The sequence below is a fragment of the Perca flavescens genome, chromosome 2 (genome assembly GCF_004354835.1).
Source record: "Perca flavescens isolate YP-PL-M2 chromosome 2, PFLA_1.0, whole genome shotgun sequence".
Taxonomy (NCBI): Eukaryota; Metazoa; Chordata; class Actinopteri; order Perciformes; family Percidae; genus Perca; species Perca flavescens.
Genome location: NC_041332.1, coordinates 26,819,270 through 26,833,164, shown reverse-complemented (window position 1 = coordinate 26,833,164; position 13,895 = coordinate 26,819,270). Strand labels below are relative to the sequence as shown.

At 38.7% G+C, this 13,895-nt stretch overlaps 2 protein-coding genes across 4 annotated transcripts in view; one reads left to right on the top strand and one right to left on the bottom strand.

Moving 5' to 3' along the window:
* Positions 1-1,630: 1,630 nt before the first annotated feature.
* On the top strand, positions 1,631-8,943 carry ppa2 (inorganic pyrophosphatase 2). Its single transcript, XM_028596784.1, has 12 exons — positions 1,631-1,884; positions 3,274-3,338; positions 3,447-3,491; positions 3,590-3,643; positions 4,522-4,641; positions 4,923-5,009; positions 6,664-6,790; positions 7,618-7,745; positions 7,913-7,998; positions 8,107-8,176; positions 8,293-8,332; positions 8,432-8,943. Exons 1-12 carry the CDS (start codon positions 1,695-1,697, stop codon positions 8,452-8,454), a joined length of 1,035 nt encoding a protein of 344 aa, XP_028452585.1. The 5' UTR covers positions 1,631-1,694; the 3' UTR covers positions 8,455-8,943.
* A 110-nt stretch (positions 8,944-9,053) lies between these two features.
* Positions 9,054-13,895, bottom strand: part of tet2 (tet methylcytosine dioxygenase 2) — a 35,949-nt gene continuing 31,107 nt past the window's right edge. For all 3 annotated transcript variants that reach the window (XM_028598466.1, XM_028598476.1, XM_028598478.1), the window contains one exon: positions 9,054-13,223. In XM_028598466.1, coding sequence (XP_028454267.1) covers positions 11,854-13,223 — 1,370 coding nt within the window. In that variant the 3' untranslated portion in view covers positions 9,054-11,853. The remainder of the gene's footprint in view (positions 13,224-13,895) is intronic.

The window sequence follows — 13,895 nt, the reverse complement described above, 5'->3', positions numbered from 1 at the left end:
AATCCTCTCATCAGAGAAGTTGCAACCAGAGAAATGTTGACATTCTTGGTAATTGACTTAAATCATGAATCAAGTTATTACCAGTCAATGTTGATCAACTAATTGATTGATTGTCTCCAATTGTTTCCACTGTACTTTACAATCAAGTCCACATAAGCACTTAGTATGAAATATAATAGTCAAACAGAAATAAATTGTCATTATTATAAGCTGCTGTTTGAGAATAATTATGACCATCTACAATTTAGGCTTTCAGTCAACAAACAAAAGTATTTTCTTGTGCTAAAACAAATGCTACCAGGACCTATTTTTCAAAGATTTTTTTGGTGAGACAAATAAAAACACTTGGGCACCATCACTGGAAGAGCCATTGTTGAGTGCTTTGCTTATGGGCACAGAAATTGAAAGAAGGAACACTCTTCTCATTTGGCTCTCCATCCAGATCTTTCAAAACCGTACAGAGATTAAAACGGATTAAATAACAGACATTTACAGACCTCTGTGAAGCTTCCATAATCCCCTTACTTTATCATCATGTCAAGTCATAGTACTTTGACCACTAATGTCCATCTAACAGGTTTATAGCATGGAATATTTTCTGTTCAACTACAGCGAGATTGGTCAAAACTGTAATATTTACTGAAACACATTGAATGAAAAGGTTTTTGTGTTTGGCAGAATCATAGCTGTTTAGCAACAGTATCAAAGGCAAGCATCAATTTTAAGATTTTAATAAAGCAACTCTTTATGGCTGCCGATACGTATGTAATTTGTTTGAACAAAGACCAACCTATTCAACAGTAAAAGAGACCCATCAAGGTCGCTGGGGTGGGTGTTTGTTTAAGACACAATGGATGGACTTTGATCTCATGATGTATTGTGGAGATTATCACCATGGTATGATGGAAACAGCTACAATTAAAAAGACAACAAAATTAGAAAAGAAAAGAAAGAGTCACCCTTAATGTCCCTCTCTCTCTCCATTTTAGCCATTACATGGATTAGCAATTAAATGCCACTTTTTTTCTTAAATAAATAAATAATGGTCTGTTTAAATTTAGTGAGTGGTACATACCACAATCTGTTACTACTACAATATTCAAATTATGGACAAATATAGGGGTTAAAACATGCTATGTGGGCTATGTTTTGGTGACTGACCAGATCTTTTCTCTAGGCGTAGGCAAAGATCTTCTGGGCGCCAAGCATTAGGCCAAAGATCCAACATGAAAAAAATATTTTACTTTTTTATTTTATTTTAACTCTCTACATTTTGGATACCCCCAGTGGTTTTCTTATTGCCACCATAAAACAAGTGTCAATTTTGCACATAAGATACTGGCATTTTGTTATTGTTTTCAACTGCTCTAATGTTTTATGTAAAGCACTTTGAATTGCCATGTTGCTGAAATGTTTTTTTGTTTCTTTCCCCAATGGCTTTTCTTCTTGCAGCCCCATCATTTTATTTGACACATCAAATTCGAATAACTCAGAAAATTCAAATTCCATAATTTCATCTGGTATTGGTTTGTATTTTATTGCTTTAAATTAATTGTGAATAACAGACTTGACTACACGGTGAGTGGTTTTATTTTGAAAACCCTCTGACCGGAAGCTCCTGTTTCACTCTGCCGGACTTGACATTAGAAAAAACGGGAAACGGGAAGCAGGAACCGAGGGGAGAAAGGTCTATAATGAGACCGCTGCTGATGCGCCCTTCGGTCGTCTGCTTGGCGACAGTTTTCGGCTCGTTTTCCACCTCTCGAACCAAACTCGTCACACAAGCAGCAGTCGGTCCTCATTTCCTTTATTTCAGAAAAACGATGCACTATCAAACGGAGGAGAGAGGACAGCCCCATTCGCCTGACTACCGGATTTATTTTAGTAAGTTATCATCGCCACTGTGGGAGAAACCATGCGTGTCCCCGAATGTGACCGTAGCCTATAAAGACTGTGTGACAGTGACAGGTAACCACAAGTCGACCTCCAGGTTAATGTAAACGTTCGACCTTTGAGTTGCATGCGCATGGTTTTCTTGCCATGTGGCACTCTTACCACAAAGGTTTTAGAGTGGAAATCCCCACCAGCCACCAGTGTTAGCCCCCCCAATTGTCTGTAGGCTGAAATGGTTCGTCGGCAGAAAGCAACATGGATGTATAATAAGACTGGAAAGCAAGGAGGATGTTTCACTTACGGCATTTCCTCACGTGGTTCTACTTCCTGTTTGGGCGGTCTCGTGGATAGCTTTTTTTTTTTGTCTATGGGATAGCTACATCAAAATAACGCTGAAAGAGATGAACTAGTATTATCTCATCAACACGGTACAATTCATTCAAGTTAAACTCATGAAATTGTGATGCAGATGTTGAGACTAGGGATGGGCGATATGGAGAAAATCAAATATCACAATATTTTTGACCAAATACCTCGATATCGATACCGCAACGATATTGTAGTGTGGACTATTGGTGCTTTCACAAAATATTTACACAATGAGATTTTTAATAAATAATCATCAGTGATGTGGATATAATGACTAAGTGGGTAAAGGCAAATAATAGAACAGTTACAACAGTCTGGTAAGTTCAGAAAATGACATCACTTTAATGTAATGCAGCCTTTAAAACCAGGAAAAGACAACACTCCCCTTATTACGATATTACGATATCCAAAATCTAAGACGATATCTAGTCTCCTATCACGATATCAATATAATCTCAATGTATTGCCCAGCTCTACTTGAGACATTTATTCACTCACTGTTCAATATAGTCTTACTCAACTAGCAGCACGATATTAACCTCATAACATATTATTCTATTTCCAATATGGGTAATATTACTGTATTTTGGTCGTGACTGCAGGTGTTTTTATACAGATTTTGAGAAAGCATTAGTAACACACATTAATAGTAGGCTAGTGTAAATAATGTCCAGTATAACATTAAATCAACAGTAAGTTTATAATCTTATGAGCCTCTAAATTGCGGATGCAAGTTGTAAATGACCGTGTAAATTATGTGTAACTCACCATGAATTAAATCTTAAATCAAGGTCCACTCAGCAGCTTTTTCAGGAGCTTTTCAACCACAGCCTTCCTTTGTGGATATCATTTGCTCAGTTGTCATGGAGATAGCTCAATATCTATTTCAGTTTTAGCTATCCCAGTGACAATTGAGTGAACTCTGTCTCCAGAGGAAGAAGCCCTTTTTCCAAGGTTAAAAATATATAAAGTTTTATTTTTGAACAGTTTTGTTTGTTTTGTTTTTCTTAGAAAACTCTGACGGAAAATACATTTCACCATTCCATGACATCTCACTTAAAGCGGATACGGAACAGGTAACGCTTTAGTTTCTGTTGGATAAATACTGCAGAGAATGACTCTGTTTAGCTATTGAACTGTATACACACAATATTCAAACTACTGATTTGTTTTTCTTTTAACAGGACAATGACCTGCCAGCTAAAAAGCCCAAGAAGAATGAGAGTGAGGTACTGTCAAATTCAAATATTTGATGTCTGTTTTACCAGCTGAAAACATTCACCCCAGCATGCACTGCACATACTGTAGCTTTCTTCTGTACTTTCAGATGCTCTTCAACATGGTAGTGGAAGTACCTCGATGGTCAAATGCTAAAATGGAGGTAAGAAGGATATAGATACTGTACCTCACTTTTCTTTTATATATATAATTAATTTGATTATTCCACTTTTACTACTACAGCTACTACTGTTTTAGTAAAGGCTGAGGTTGAAATGTTTGTGTAATAACTAGAATGTCAACTTTCATTCAATGATAATCCATTATACATTTTTCTAGAATTCTCTAAATTGACAATACCAAACTCGTGTACGTCACCAAGAAATTGCTTGACTAAGAAGTCTAAACTGAGGTTCCAATTACTAGCCTTTCCCGGAGTTAAGGCCATTTTATAGTTGTGCGTCAAATCAACGGGGTAGCCCCGCAAACCCCTCTGCGTCTACGCCGTAGCCTATGCCGTAGCCTATGCCGTAGCCTACGCCGTAGCCTACGCCGTAGCCTACGCCGTAGCCTACGCCGTAACCTGGCGTGCGCCTCTCGAAAAATGTAAATACACGTCGCTCAGCCGTGGCTTGGTAGCGTTGCATTTCCCCCGACTCATTTCCTGGTTCTCCTTCTCCATAAACAACATGAAATCAAGGAGAGGGTTAACTTTTTCTGCTACAGATTTCCCACCTTGGTCAGAAAACACAGGGGAGACGCTTAGTTTCTCTCACTATGACTCTAGAGTCGGTACTCGCTCTGAAGCTAATCGCCGTCACTCTCTCACTTCTCCCTCGCTGATGACCGATCAGATGGCCAGAGACTTGAGACTTGACTTGGACTTGCCCCTCAAAGACTTGAGACTTGACTTGGACTTCCAAAAAATGACTTGTGAACATCTCTGGAGAGAAATTACAATTAAGTATGCTTTAACACTGGCGAAAGCACACACACACTCACACATAAACATACACCTTCAATAATTGCTTTAATTTCCAGATTGCAACTAAGGAACCGCTGAACCCGATCAAACAAGACGTAAAGAAAGGAAAGCTCCGGTATGTTGCCAACATATTTCCCCATAAAGGTTACATTTGGAATTATGGGGCACTCCCACAGGTGAGGAAAATACACAATACTGTATGAATTAAGCCATTAAGACTTTTTGTGAATTTCTTTGTGCACGTCCATCATCTACATGCTTTATTCATTTTGATCATAGTCAATGACAGACAAATAACACTGCAATTGAAAAGCTTAGTGATTCATTTCGTTTTTATCGAAAATAAAAATAAAAATGTCACTGTAGTTATATCTATTTATTTATTTAGGTAGTTAGTTGAAATGTTTGCTAGAGATGTTTGATTTTGTACATGTTTTTGAACTGTTTCTTGGAAAAGACATGGGAGGACCCAAACCACACAGACAAAGAGACAAATTGTTGTGGTGATAATGATCCCATTGACGTTTGTGAGATCGGCACCCAGGTAAGACTGCTTTAGTTGTATACAGTATACTGTATATAAATGATATCATAGTAAGACTGCTTTAGTTGTATATACTGTATATAAATGATATCATAGTTTTTTACTCACTTTATACAGTACTAGTGCAGTGCCTGTTCAAAACGTGCCTGTTTGGATGGGCCAATTGCTTGACCTTCTGTATTGCTGCTTGCAGCTTTCTCCAGAACCATTGTACTCCAAAATAACTTACAGAAGGCCCCCAGAGCACTTAAAATCCAACTGTAGGCATATACTACTGACTTATTGTGTACTTATTTACATTTACCTGACAGAGAACATTGCAAATTCAGATTCTATTCACAAAATGCCACAATTAAAATATGATTCATTAAACTATCCAGCATTATATTAGAGTTGAAAATCTCCACCTTGAAGTACATTGTGCTGAGTGATAGTGCCTCTCTTTTGACTGACATTTGAAAGCAGAACTTGCACTGTGCGGTCCCAGGCGGTGTTATGTGGCATAAGTAAAGAGCCTCCTGATTAGAGGATGGATACAGACGGATATTTAGAAATTATGTTTGGGTCGGGCTTGGTCACATCAGCGCGATAAGCCATTGAACTTTTTTTTTTTTTTTTAAGATAATTCTTTGGGGGGTTTTCCCTTTATTTGAAAGTGGACAGACATGAAAGGGGGAGAGAGATGTGGGATGACACGCAGCAAAGGGCAGCAGGTCGGACTCTAACCCTGCGCCGCTGCAGGACTCAGCCAACGCTCTTACTGGGTGAGCTAGAGGCCGCCCCAGAACATTTTAAATTTAAAACCGCTTATTACGTACGTGCGCTTGTTGCCCTGTGTGCACTGATGCGCTCATTTGTTGACATTTCCGAATGCCTTCCTACAGTTGCTTAATAAAAGCGGGCTTTCCACACAAACAAACGTACATGTGTCATTAGTATAAGAAAAAAACGAGATTTTAACTGTGTCGGGCTCGGCTATAAATATTTTAATGCCTGTCGGGCTTGGGTCGGGTTCGGTTACTGCTCTGTCGGACGCCGGCCGGGCTCGGACAGAAAAATACGGCCCAATCCGCACTCTACTCCTGATGTGTGTTTTTTTTGTAATTTGTTATTTATAAAACTCAACCTGTAACACATGCTGCAGGTTTAATCAGTCGCGGTTGGGCTCATGTAGAGATTCAAGGTGTCTGCTTTTTTTCGTGTAGCAGTCATACATCGTGGTAGTTTTAAGCGACGTGGCCCAGGCGGTAGAAGCAGGGAACCCGGCTGAGCAGCACGCAGAACGGCCAGAATAATGTGCGCAAGAAAACGTGCTGGAGAGCCCCAACCTGTAAACACATGTTGCAGCGCTGCTCAATCAGTCGCGGCTCGGCTGTGGCTCATCTAGAGATTCAGTGTGTTGCCTATTTCATCATTTGCATGTAGGGTAGACACAAATGAGATTTTGACAGATGATCAGTTTTTGGCAAGACACCTATGGCTGATGAACCGCAATCAATGAGCCTTGTAGGGATTTAGCAACTCACCGCCCCCGCTGCTGTACTGCGCGTGCATGGGGACACACGCGATATCCCGATTTATAGAAAGATACACTTGTAATTGTTTAATTCATTGATTTTACTGTTTATTTGTAATTTGTTGGTCTGTTCTTTAGGTGTGCTTTCCAGGCCAGGTGATCCAAGTGAAAGTCCTTGGCATCTTGGCCATGATCGATGAGGGAGAAATGGACTGGAAGGTCATCGCTATCAATGCTAAGGACCCAGATGCCAAAAACCTGAATAGTGGGTGTTTTTTTTTCACAGATCATATCAACAGTTACCATCTAAAAGCTGCCTTACACGGATCCATTCTCCGTCCTGAAGTTCAGGAAACCTGGCATGATCATAAGTCAGGGAAATTAGAATTTTATCTGGAATGTGCTAAACAAGACAATCAGGTAAACGTGGCTTATGTTAAGATACACATGTTAATTGAATTCAAAATCCTTTAAAGAGAAGTTGCCCAAACTCCAGAGCTTGTCCAATCTGCACTTGACCACATACTATAAATACGGTACTGATGTACCTGCACTGCCTAGTTCAGATTCAAGTGCTTGAATTTGGAAAGAGATATTTGCAAATACAACACATAAACCCCGTTGGCAACTTCAACTTCAACAGTAACTTTAGACTGTGGTTAAACATGTACCTAGAACATACCCTGTGGAGTTTTTATTGTCAACATGGCTTTGTTTACATTCAACAAACATTGTATGTATCCTGAAGGCCACATACAGCATTTGCAATGCTTGTTTCTGAATATATTAAGCCTTTTTTCCAATACAGCTGCAACCTTCTACTAATGTTTTAATGGCTACTTTTTATGAGCCATTATAAATTGATTACATCTTTACTTTTACATGTATGTGTTTGTAATCTCTAAATATGTAACACTTACTATATTTCCGAAGGATGTACATAGTCAACATATTCTTGTTTTTGCATGAAGATTTATTCCTTATACCAAGTGTAAATGGAGTACAGAGTCATATCTAATTCATACCAAGATGAATAAGGTGCAAATTGGTCCTCTGTTCTTATTCTGCTAAATACGTTTGTGTTTTCCTCAGGCATAGAGGACGTGCGCAAGAGCCGGCCTGGTCATTTAGAGGCAACTGTTGACTGGTTTAGGAAATATAAGGTGCCTGATGGAAAGCCCGAGAACCAATTTGGATTCAATGGACAATTCAAAGACAAGGTACTGAGAACACCAAACACAGTACGTAGATAAGACATGCCAGTTTGTGTACTAAGGGTTGGGATCTATTGTGGTCTCAGTGGCTAAAACTGAACATGCTGAAATTGATTGCTCCCTAAGAAATCAAAGGATGTGTTTTTCTCTTGACGATTCTCTGATTTTTATAGGACTTTGCAGTTAAGATCATAAAGTCCACCCATGAGCACTGGAGGGCACTAGTGCAGAAGCAGACAAATAGCGGAGGGATCGAATGGTAAGTTGGTAGTTAAAAAAAACCTGCAGTATGTGTGTGATGTATATATACAGTACAGTACAATAGGCATATGTAAGTGTAAAGAACACTATTTACTTTTTTGATCAGCAAAAACATCTCCTGCTGCGAGAGCCCTTTCAAATGCAGTGCAGATGAGGCCAGAGATGTGGTGGAATCGGTGAGAACTTTCATATGTAGTTGTTTCACAATGACAATAGCAAACACAATAATAGCTTATAAAACTGTATCAGAATTAGGTTTGGTAATTGTCCTGTATAACATTTGACACCCAAGGCCCCTGCATTCGTCAACGCACACGCGGCATCTCTAGATGGTAAGTAAATAATAACTAACCTGCATTCATTTTGGTTTGTTTGAAGTATTACATGTTTCAACATATTTATATGGGTTTTTACATCTTTCTTTTGCACAGTGGACAAGTGGCATTTTGTCTAAAGACAATATGGAAACCAACAAAACCTTTTGAAGCAGCTGCATCTTTTGAATGCAGCTAGATAATTTTTTCTGGTAAGGACTCCTCAGCTGTATAAAGTGGCATCTAAGTTTATCATCCAATAATTTGTTTAAAAAAAAAAAGATAAAGGTGGTATGCAGTACCTTGAAAATATGAGCCAGTGAAGATCTGTACGAGATGTGTTTTTTTGGTTTCATGTTGGACACCATATTGATTTATTATAATTATAATTTGGAGGGTAATCGCAAAAATAATTGGTCTCCTTTCTATTAAACTGTAAATGATATTGTATTTGTACTACAGTAGTTTTGTGGCAAATGTCCAGGTCCAGCCTTGTATAAGACTGAAAGTCGTGCTAAAATGGTCTCATCGCTTTCTGCTAGCAACCACAATCATGACACATTTTGTATGTAACAACTTAATAATTTCTTCCTGTTTGGATAAATAAAAAAACTAAGACGTGAACATGGCATCATCTCTTTCGAGTTTCATCTGTAATTACACATTTCAAAACTTCAACATGTGGACAACGAAGCCCAATAATTTAGATATTAGTATTAACTTGGAGAAACAAATCAAATTGATTTAAATAAATATACATTTTATTAAAAAAACACCCACATCTCAGCAATATCAGGAATGATATACACAGCTTTCAAATAAACGGCATTCATTACATTACAATACTTACAGTATTAATACCCATCCTTAATTTCCATTTTTTGTAGCATACCAAACTTCAGGAGAACAAGGGAAGCCTTAAAAAATAAAATGACAGGCAAAAAGTTGCACTTTTTTATACGCTTAGTGTCTAACTGCAAAAAAGACCAAGTGCTAGCTTAACCTTCGAGTTGAGCACATATAGCACACTAGTTAAGCCCAGAAAGTTATTCAAGTTATGTTGACTCACTCAGAAACACTCTGAAGCATCTTCAAGTATGGCTATGCTTTTAACCCGCTATATTATCTTAGACACCTTGGCTTTCTCAACAACAACCTGCTACTGTAGCTGGGTTCTGTACAATGAAATTCAACATTTTATGTAGATTCTCTTTACAAAATTGGAACCGTTAAAAAAACTAGAACTTCTAATGTCTGAGCGAACAGGATACTATAACTGTAAACAGTGAGCATACATTTACAGACTTCCTGGATAATTGAACCATGATCATTCTGTTGACCTGAAAGAACCTAAAGAATATTTAAAAATATGATGAGGATTGCTGATAGAGGAGCTGTGGGTCAATTTAACAGAAAAAGAAGAACCTACATCAACATCAAAGAATGAGTTGTATTCCTGCAATACAAGTTCTTGGTATGTACAAATTGACATAATTTTTTTTTTATTTTAACACATTTACAATCTGTTTAAATAAAATGTTTTGTAATTCTTTTATTCCATATTTTTTTCCTGAAAAAGAAATGAAGTGCTTTCAGAAAATGAGTATGTTGAAAAGTGGGGTACGTTGTTACTATAACATGACAGTCATTCCACTATATATCGCATTAATTCAATCAAATAGATAGGGAAGAAAAATCATTATACAATTGCTTAGTGGTTATAAATAAATTTAACTATACACAGGCACAAAGATGTGCAACTACATTAATCATTGCCCTGGTCTTGCCTCATAGCAAAAGCAAAAACATTACTTTTTTCTTAGTCAACATCATACTTTCCCTTTAGTCAACTCAGTGCATATATGTTCAAATTACTTTTAAAAGATTACCACCATCCCACTAGCTAAAATAGGAGTAAAAAACTGCAGGAAAATATCTTTTTCCTCACAAAATATTTTTCTCTTTGTGAAGTAGAGTAGACAAGAATCAGATTCAGGATACAATGGCAAGTACCTGAATAAGAAAAAGACCAGATGAATACAGGCAATGAACACAGAATTAGTTGAAAATGTCCCTGATTTTACTGTAACATCAAAGATTAAAGTTCAAGTAATACTTTCTCGCAGATTGATAAGAAAGTAAGTAATGAACTTTTATTCCTTTTGTTGGCCAGGAGTTGACCTGTTAACATTTTGCAAGTAATATACAAAGGAAGAAAGGAAAATATGTTCCTATTGCCAAACTAGTTTTGAGGTATATGACAGGTTTGTACTGTACATTATTTAAAAGCCTTCTCACTGCCCAACGAGTCTCACATTGTATGTTTCTAGTAGGTTGGATAGCACCTTATGAAATAAAATCAGTTGAAACCCAAAGAAATGCAATGAAATAGCATAAGCATTCTTTACAACACAATCTATAACAGTAATTCGAAAAAGTGAAATTAATTTACTGTACAAATCTCACCTGTTTATCAGCAAGCCAGCTGCCCTCTGAAACTGACACTGAGCCTACCCTGTTTCATGTTCCTCAGTGTATAAAAAGCACATTTCCTAAGCACCACAAACATATAACTACATGTAATATTCACAGTCCAGGTTTGATCAATGAACCTAAAGTAAGGAACATTAAAAACAGTTGCTGACAACGAAGTAAACCTGGAAAAAACTAAAATAACAAACAGACTTTTTTCGTCAATGTTAAAAATGCACCATAAGAATGGCTCCATTTACAGTATAAATTACATAGAAAAGTGAAAGAAGCACCAACACAATGATAGTCTAAAAACATCTTTTTGCATGAACTCAAAACAGTTTCATGGATTTGCTCAAATCCTCTTTTGTAAATTCATCAATTTAATTTTAGTGATGCTTAGAAGTTAATTACTGTCAATGTAGCAATAGATTATAACCATTTTTTTCTGATTTAAAAGGTATTACCAAAAGGTTCTCTTTATCAAAAAGTGCTCTAAAACACTGACTTGCCTAAAACCATTATGCTGATAATTTGATCGTGCAATGATATTTTCAGTGTCCTGTTGACATAAGTCATTCAGTGTCACTCGTAGAGTGAGTTATGGTTATAGTGTGAAGGCATTTTAATTCAAATAAATGGTAATAAGCACACACTTTAGCACCGTGAATATTGTCATTTACAAAGTCAGTGTTTTATGCCAAGAGTACAATTTTGTAAAAAAAAAATAAAAATAAATAATTAAACCGTTTCCATTAAAAATAGGTCCTTGTGTATCAGACTGAAAGCACCAGAGATTTTGACAGTGTGTATCTTGCAAAAGTTGCCAACCAAAATAAATACATCCTTAGGAGGGTCAACAGGTAAAGATTGATTGTTAAAGAGGTGAAAGACCTGATGTGAAAGGTGATTTGTATCTCATCTGATCACAGGTTCCTTTTTCAACGCTACACTGTTGCTAACCTTAGGGACAGGAAGGAGTGTTTAGACAAGGCCATTTGTCTTTGTCATAAATAAAGCACCTTGAATTTTCTTCTTAATGAGTGTTGATTTTTATTTATTTTGTTTTACACAAACTGACTGTAAGGCCCTGTGACCTTGGTGAAGGCGTATGGAGATGTATTGACATAGGTGTTTGTTGTGCACGACAAGGACCCCTCCATTAGTGCCTGGATAAAACGCTTGTAAGGAGGCTCCCCGGTGGTTTCTGATGACTCTAGATGTTCACGCTTTGCCCCCTTCTTGCCCTTGCTAGGTGTCCCCTCGCCACCATTCCTCTCTGCATCTTCCTCCTTCTCTCGAGCCTTCTCTGCCATTTTGGCTTCCCACAGTGCCAAACCATGCTTGGCCTCATTCATATTTTTGTGCTGGTAGAAGACCAAGGAGATGCGTGTTGGATGGTTGCGGTCTGGGTTTTTAACAGGGGTTGTGGCATGGAGCTCCCGTTTTGCACACTCAATAAGGACTGAGCCGTGGCTCGGTGCCACTGCCACACCACCAATATCGGGGTCCAAGAAGTTGTGCTCATTGTCTGACCACACCTCAGGCTTTTGAGGGGTTGTGGGTGTCTGTGGTGTTCCAGGCTCCTGCTTAATACCAGAGCCCATGAGGCTCCCATTAGGCATACCTAACATTGACTGTGTTTCAGGGTTTAAACACCCGCCACTTAACTGAGCAGAAATCATCTGTGGGCGGGGCATGGCCATCTCTGTCTTGATTTGCATATGGAAAGGATCTTCGCCTGAGGCTAAGATTTGAGGGCTCCGAGATAGGTATGGATTTGGGTATCCTCCAAACTGATTGCCTTTGCTTACAGCAGCTGTATAGTCTAGACCTCCATGAGCTGAGGGTGCTCTTGAGAGGGGGTCCATAAACTGGGGGTCTGATGCTCCATTAGGACCATAAGGGGAGTAAGGTCTCATGGGGTGAACTGGCCTCATGCTGCAGGCATTGTAACCATTGACCTGTAAACCTGGCTCAACATACCTTGGCGGATAATTGACCTCATAACGTGGATGTACACCGTACTGCTGCTCTGAGTAAAGTGCAGGCCGCTGTTGTCGATACATGTCCAGGTGCTTTTGGTTTGAAGCACAGTATGCATGGTAACTGTCGAGGGGCATTCCTCCGTTACACTGATAACCTGGGTATGGACGATTTGATCCATTAATGTAAGAGTTTGGTACATGGAGTGGGGAGGGGTAAGGGCTGGCTGTTATTAGTGGCTGAGGGGGATACATGGTGCTTGGCTTGGAAGTGCTTGGAAAAGACCCAGGGTGGTTGGGGAACCTGGGGTAACTGGCTAAATTAGTTGAGCCAGGATAAGGAGAAAGAATGTTCTGGTGCTGTTGTTGCTGTAGTTGCTGATGATGGGCCCCAAGGGGGTGTGTTGGCTGACCTGACCGTAGGATTGCTCCCACAGCACCTGGAATATGTCCTAGAAAACAAAACCCACAAAGGATAAAGGCCTAAGCAGCAGCAAAACAATTACACTAATTATCTTTGTATGTTGACAAAATGTCCTTACAAAGAGATAACAAGTCACAAGATCACAAGTAAACAGCTCAAAGTACAAGTGTGAATCCATCCAGGATGTAGGCTATTGAGGATGCATTGAGGACACATTGAGATCCAATCACTCAGACCACATTCGCAGGGGGACTGGGTCACATATAACCACATTCTTCTAGCAGTGTGTACGCGTATTGGTCCTGGGCCACATTAATGACCACCCCTGACTCAACTGTGAGCAGAACTACTACTAGAAAGTATTTCTCATGTCAAAGAAACCACTGAGAGTAAATCGTGTGTTTTGGATGTTATTATTATACTGTTCTGGTGCAGCCTGCTCTGTCTGAAGCTCTGTGCCCCGCAGTTGCCTGGAACAGGCAGCTGCCTGTAGACAATTACCTTATTTTTTGTTTTATAAAACATCAAGCCTAAGCTACAAGCCTACTGAGAGCTGGACACAGACTTAAAAAGATCTCTTTTCTGCACAAGTCCCGGTGATGGTCAGTAGATAACTTATTTCAGAACACAGGCAGACTATAGGCAGCGCTTTTTAATTCGTCATCACAAGTTTGTAATGTATGATTTATGTGACCGTACA

Coding starts and splice junctions, on each gene's coding strand:
- ppa2 (XM_028596784.1), top strand. CDS start 1,695: ATGAGACCGCTGCTGATGCGCCCTTCGGTCGTCTGCTTGGCGACAGTT. Junction 4,642..4,922: donor ATTATGGGGCACTCCCACAG/GTGAGGAAAATA, acceptor TTCTTGGAAAAG/ACATGGGAGGACCCAAACCA. Junction 6,791..7,617: donor AGATGCCAAAAACCTGAATA/GTGGGTGTTTTT, acceptor TGTTTTCCTCAG/GCATAGAGGACGTGCGCAAG.